Raw genomic sequence first — 7,081 nt, forward strand, 5'->3', positions numbered from 1 at the left:
CTCCATAAAGTTGTATTTTTAGAAAATTTTTAATTTTTTTGGACGCTAATTTCAGACTTGGGTTCGAACTTTGGAAGCAGTTTTCTCAGGTTCTATGGGACCAAATTGGCTGAAATTTAGGAAAAGTGATAAGAAGCATGGTACAAATCGAAATCAGTCACAAAATCTCCATAAAATTGTATTTTTAGAAAAATCATGATTTTTACTGACTCTAATTTCAGACTTGGGTTCGAACTTTAGAAGCAGTTTTCTCAGGTTCTATGCGACCAAAATGGCTGAATTTTTTGAATAGTGATAAGAATCGATATCCAAATCGAACTCAGTTACAAAATCTCCATAAAGTTGTATTTTTAGAAAAATCATGATTTTTATGGACGCTAATTTCAGACTTGGGTTCGAACTTTAGAAGCAGTTTTTTCAGGTTCTATGGGACCAAACTGGCTGAAATATTGGAATAGTGATAAGAATCGTTATCCAAATCGAACTCAGTCACAAAATCTCCATAAAGTTGTATTTTTAGAAAAACCATCTTTTTTATGGAGGCTAATTGGAGACTTTCCATTTTAGCAGTGAGTATTAATTAAAACCGCACATAAGGTTCCCATGGAAGAAGTGCTCACTTCTAAAAGATTTAAGGCGGGTTGTTTCAGAGAAATTCAAATGTAACTTTGTCATCAAATGCCATTTTGTTTTTTTGACAGTTGAAAGATCATGTCCAAATGGACAAAGTTAAATTGAATCAATTGCCAAATGGACAAAGTTCAATTGTATCAATGTCCAAATGGACAAAGTTCAATTGCATCAATGTCCAAATGGACAAAGTTCCAATGAATGAATGTCCAAATGGACAAAATTCAATTGAATCAATGTCCAAATGGACAAAGTTCAATTGTATCAATGTCCAAATCGACAAAGTTCCAATGAATGAAGGTCTAAATAGACAAAGTTCAATTGTATCAATGTCCAAATGGACAAAGTAAAATTGTATCAATGTCCGAATGGACAATGTTCCAATGAATCAATGTCCAAATGGACAAAGTTCAATTGTATCAATGTCCAAATGGACAAAGTTCCAATGAATGAATATCCAAATGGACAAAATTCAATTGTATCAATGTCCAAATGGACAAAGTTCAATTGTATCAATGTCCAAATCGACAAAATTCCAATGAATAAAGGTCTAAATAGACAAAGTTCAATTGTATCAATGTCCAAATGGACAAAGTTAAATTGTATCAAAATGGACAATGTTCCAATGAATCAATGTCCAAATGGAATCAATGTCCAAATGGACAAAGTTCCAATGAATGAATGTCCAAATGGACAAAGTTCAATTGTATCAATGTCCAAATGGACAAAGTTCAATTGTATCATTGTCCAAATGGACAAAGTTCCAATGAATGAAGGTCTAAATGGACAAAGTTCAATTGTATCAATGTCCAAATGGACAAAATTCAATTGTATCAATATGTCCATTTGGACATTGATACAATTGAACTTTGTCCATTTGGACATTGATACAATTGAACTTTGTCCATTTGGACATTGATTTAATTGAACTTTGTCCATTTAGACCTTCATTCATTGGAACTTTGTCCATTTGGACATTGAAACAATTGAACTTTGTCCATTTGGACATTGATACAATTGAACTTTGTCCATTTAGACCTTCATTCATTGGAACTTTGTCCATTTGGACATTAATACAATTGAACTTTGTCCATTTGGACATTGATACAATTGAACTTTGTCGATTTGGACATTGATACAATTGAATTTTGTCCATTTGGACATTCATTCATTGGAACTTTGTCTTTGGACATTGATACAATTGAATTTTTTCCAAAATTTGACATTGATACAATTGAAATTTGCTCATTTGGACATTGAAACAATTGAACTTTGTCCATTTGGACATTGATGCAATTGAACTTTGTCCATTTAGACCTTCATTAATTGGAACTTTGTCCATTTGGACATTGATACAATTGAACTTTGTCCATTTGGACATTGATACAATTGAACTTTGTCCATTTGGACATTGATACAATTGAACTTTGTCCATTTGGACATTGATACAATTGAACTTTGTCCATTTGGACATTGATACAATTGAACTTTGTCCATTTGGACATTGATACAATTAAACTTTGTCGATTTGGACACTGATACAATTGAACTTTGTCCATTTGGACATTCATCCATTGGAACTTTGTCCATTTGGACATTGATACAATTGAACTTTGTCCATTTGGACATTGATACAATTGAACTTTGTCCATTTGGACATTGATACAATTGAACTTTGTCCATTTGGACATTGATACAATTGAACTTTGTCCATTTGGACATTGATACAATTAAACTTTGTCGATTTGGACATTGATACAATTGAACTTTGTCCATTTGGACATTGATTTAATTGAACTTTGTCCATTTAGACCTTCATTCATTGGAACTTTGTCCATTTGGACATTGAAACAATTGAACTTTGTCCATTTGGACATTGATACAATTGAACTTTGTCCATTTAGACCTTCATTCATTGGAACTTTGTCCATTTGGACATTAATACAATTGAACTTTGTCCATTTGGACATTGATACAATTGAACTTTGTCGATTTGGACATTGATACAATTGAATTTTGTCCATTTGGACATTCATTCATTGGAACTTTGTCTTTGGACATTGATACAATTGAATTTTTTCCAAAATTTGACATTGATACAATTGAAATTTGCTCATTTGGACATTGAAACAATTGAACTTTGTCCATTTGGACATTGATGCAATTGAACTTTGTCCATTTAGACCTTCATTAATTGGAACTTTGTCCATTTGGACATTGATACAATTGAACTTTGTCCATTTTGACATTGATACAATTGAACTTTGTCCATTTGGACATTGATACAATTGAACTTTGTCCATTTGGACATTGATACAATTGAACTTTGTCCATTTGGACATTGATACAATTGAACTTTGTCCATTTGGACATTGATACAATTAAACTTTGTCGATTTGGACACTGATACAATTGAACTTTGTCCATTTGGACATTCATCCATTGGAACTTTGTCCATTTGGACATTGATACAATTGAACTTTGTCCATTTGGACATTGATACAATTGAACTTTGTCCATTTGGACATTGATACAATTGAACTTTGTCCATTTGGACATTGATACAATTGAACTTTGTCCATTTGGACATTGATACAATTAAACTTTGTCGATTTGGACATTGATACAATTGAACTTTGTCCATTTGGACATTCATCCATTGGAACTTTGTCCATTTGGACATTGATACAATTGAACTTTGTCCATTTGGACATTGATACAATTGAACTTTGTCCATTTGGACATTGATACAATTGAACTTTGTCCATTTGGACATTCATCCATTTGAACTTTATCCATTCGGTTATTGATCCATTTGAACTTTGTCCATTTGGACATTGATACAATTGAACTTTGTCCATTTGGACATTGATACAATTGAAATTTGTCCATTTGGACATTGATATAATTGAATTTTGTCCATTTGGACATTGATATAATTGAACTTTGTCCATTTGGACATTGATACAATTGAACTTTGTCCATTTAGACCTTCATTCATTGGAACTTTGTCCATTTGGACATTGATACAATTGAACTTTGTCCATTTGGACATTGATACAATTGAACTTTGTCCATTTGGACATTGATACAATTGAACTTTGTCCATTTGGACATTGATTCAATTGAATTTTGTCCATTTGGACATTGATATAATTGAACTTTGTCCATTTGGACATTGATACAATTGAATTTTGTCCATTTGGACATTCATCCATTGGAACTTTGTCCATTTGGACATTGATACAAATGAACTTTGTCCATTTGGACATTGATACAATTGAAATTTGTCCATTTGGACATTGATACAATTGAACTTTGTCCATTTGGACATTGATACAATTGAACTTTGTCCATTTGGACATTCATCCATTGGAACTTTGTCCATTTGGACATTGATACAATTGAACTTTGTCCATTTGGACATTGATACAATTGAATTTTGTCCATTTGGACACATCTCTATGTTATTCGGCTGACGGGAAATGTGTTTTAGCCGGAGGACAATCCAAGAATATCTGCATTTACAGTATTAACGAATCAGTACTTTTAAAGAAATTCCAAATCACATTAAACAAATCATTAGATGCAATGGGCGTAAGTATACAGTTTATTTTTACAAATTCCGTAAATTCACATTAACATAACATGTTATAACCTACATCCATGTAATGTTTTTATTTAGAAATTAATATTGAATATTTTCAGGATTTTGTGAGTCGGCGCAACCTGACGGAATTTGGAAATCTGATGCTTGTGGAGAAAAGGAGTGAATTAGAAGGAGGCGATGTTAAACTAAGGTTACCAGGGGTGAAGCAAGGCGACATGGCCGATAGAAACTTTAAACCAGAGGTTTGTTAAATAATATTATAGAATCAATCAGGCTCTTTTAGATGCCATTTTCTTTTTTGTTACATTAGCTCCACATAGGAGGCCCTGAGGAAAATAATTATCCTCGGGGCCTATGTCATCTTTAGGATGCTGTGTGGAGGGTATTTTTAGTAAAAGAAGGAGAAGGAGTGTGTCCAGGAGTGACAGACATATGAATTTGTGGTTATCGTGGTGTATAAATGAAAGATCTCTCCAACTCAGGTATAGTGTTTATTTATAAGTTGAAAGCTGATTTACACTCACAATATTTCACGTTTATTTATGCACAAATACTATGGAATGTTCGCGAAACTAGGTCGTAGTACTCGTAGGTAGCAGCTGTTGACGATAGTAAATACTGAATACTAATAATTATGCTCGCTGCGTCGGGCTTATTTATATTGTTCGGCTGGTGGCAACAGCAGGTAGTTAAATGGCAACTAAATCGAGGCCACTCGCTCGGTCTGGCCCTTTCCCGAAGTTTCGGCGGCGTGGCAATTATGCCTAGGCGGCAGACTTGAACCTTCTGGCGAGTTCTCATAATGTGAAAGACCGACTTGCGATATTATTGTCGTCGTTAGACAAGTAGGTGCTTGTAGTACGTAGGTTGCTCTGTTTTGATTTCGACTGCGAGTACGTACCTAAGTAGCAAGTACGTACCTAAGTAGCGTCGAGCTGCTTATTATTAATGAATTAATCTGGATTCTTCTGCTACAAATTCATGAATGCGTTGTTCCGAAAAAGCCCTGTTGGAGTGGTCAAAAGTTCTCCCTCAACCAGTCTCCTGATCTGGCCCACCATGCGTTTGGTGGACAGACGCGTCGCTCGCCAAGATCCGGATAAACCTCATCCCATGAACCCGGCAAGCCCTGTTAAGTCACCAAACGAACTGCTTGAGGTGACCTATGACAGATGTGTCGGTTATCCAATAAATGGTTCCGGAGCGGCGGTACCCATACCCGCCTCCCTAATTGAAATCCCTGCTTATTTCTTAGTTCTGTTCTGCACGATATCAGCCTTATAAATTTAATTTTATAGCAATGTAAATTATACTATTTTTAATTTAATCCTTTCAGGTGCGAGTATTCTGTGTACAATTCTCTCCCACTGGTCAGAGCTTCTCAGTGGCTACAACAGAAGGATTGATGCAGTATTCCCTGAACACAGGTGGAGTGTTCCAGCCGTTTGAACTTCAGCTCAATGCCACTCCTCAGATGGTGAAGGAGGCCCTCAATAAGCAGGAGTGGACGGAGGCCTTGATGGCCGCTCTGCAGCTGAATGAGATGAAAATCATTCAGGAGGCTGTTGAACGAGTATCTATCAGTGATAGTAAGTTTGCACAAACAGTTAATACTTTTGTATACCTATGGCTGCAAACCATCCCAAAATAAATCGAATCATTACAATAAATCAGTAACAATAGTAGAATTACATAGTGCTGTCGCTGTCACTTCCGTCTACTCTTATGTCGAGTCTAACTCGACATTTTAAAATATTTAAAAATGTTTAAATCTGATTTATTATATCCGAATTCTTTGTAACACAATCTAAAAACGTCAAATTCTTCATTAATTATTAATTATGAATTGGTGGCAGATAAATCAATAGTAATTAAGGACAAGCAAAGGGTTACATAAATAAAATTACACTGTTTCACATTACTTAGTATTTTCCATGCTCTGGAACAGATCTTTCCTGTTTGTTTCTTAAAAACCATCTATAAATGGAATATCACTAAATTATTATACAGGGTGTCCAGGGGTAAAGTGCGCTGACTTCGGTAGGTGATTATTTTACATGATGGTACAAGTAAAATGTATAAATAAGTTTTTTTAAATTCCAACTTTTTTTCCCATAATATTTTTCTGTAGAAGATTATTTATTTTCCCATATAAACAATTCAACTTTTCCCGCAGACACCTTGTTGTAACATCGAACTTGCAACCGATTTAGTTTTTAATACAAATAAATTAATTATTGTTTATTTATTAGTTTTTTTAATTTATTTCAGTCCAGCTTACTATTGCAAGTCTTCCCGATGAATACTTGCACCGGCTTCTCAAAGCGATTTCCACTTTGTTTGAGGACAGCCGCCACATAGAGTTATACCTGCATTGGATCAGCTATGCGACAACAATACACAATTCTCGTCTGCAGGGAATGTTCGCTATGCCCACACTTCTGGCTTTAGAAAAAACACTTTCTAGAAAATATCAACAGCTGTCTGAAATGTGAGTTCTTCCCGCACAATTAAACAGATAATATTTTGTTATTACTTGCTGACTCGATGATTGAATGCTTGTCTGTCGAATGGAGGCATCAAATGTTCATTTTTCTGAAATTGTGAAACTGGTGAAATTGACATTTGAACCCCAGATCTTAATTACAAATTTGTCTTTTTTTTTACAGCTGCGATTTTAACAAGTATACAATGCAATACATTCAGGATCTCGGGAAACGCAATCGACAGAATGAAGAACAAATGGAAGTAGATGAGCACCATTCGGGAAGTGAATCTAGTGGAAGAGGAACTGCTGATTCGGAGAGTGAAGAAGATGATGTTGATGAAGAATCTACTTGA

General features: G+C 34.7%; 1 protein-coding gene across 1 annotated transcript; it reads left to right on the forward strand.

Moving 5' to 3' along the window:
* The first annotated feature begins 4,137 nt into the window (after nucleotides 1-4,137).
* LOC149408802 (periodic tryptophan protein 2 homolog) lies at nucleotides 4,138-7,081 on the forward strand. Its single transcript, XM_089650424.1, has 5 exons — nucleotides 4,138-4,227; nucleotides 4,339-4,482; nucleotides 5,577-5,829; nucleotides 6,512-6,731; nucleotides 6,910-7,081. The coding sequence occupies exons 1-5, from the start codon at nucleotides 4,222-4,224 to the stop codon at nucleotides 7,079-7,081; spliced, it is 795 nt and encodes a 264-aa protein (XP_089506550.1). The 5' UTR covers nucleotides 4,138-4,221.

Source organism: Hesperophylax consimilis, unplaced genomic scaffold, assembly GCF_061612785.1.
Source record: "Hesperophylax consimilis isolate HC1 unplaced genomic scaffold, BYU_Hcon_1.0 scaffold_61, whole genome shotgun sequence".
NCBI classification, from domain to species: Eukaryota; Metazoa; Arthropoda; class Insecta; order Trichoptera; family Limnephilidae; genus Hesperophylax; species Hesperophylax consimilis.

What these genes read in the sequence shown, in the direction of transcription:
- LOC149408802 (XM_089650424.1), top strand. An exon ending in ATAGAAACTTTAAACCAGAG is followed by an intron (nt 4,483 to 5,576) that starts GTTTGTTAAATA and finishes TAATCCTTTCAG; the next exon opens with GTGCGAGTATTCTGTGTACA. An exon ending in ACGAGTATCTATCAGTGATA is followed by an intron (nt 5,830 to 6,511) that starts GTAAGTTTGCAC and finishes AATTTATTTCAG; the next exon opens with TCCAGCTTACTATTGCAAGT.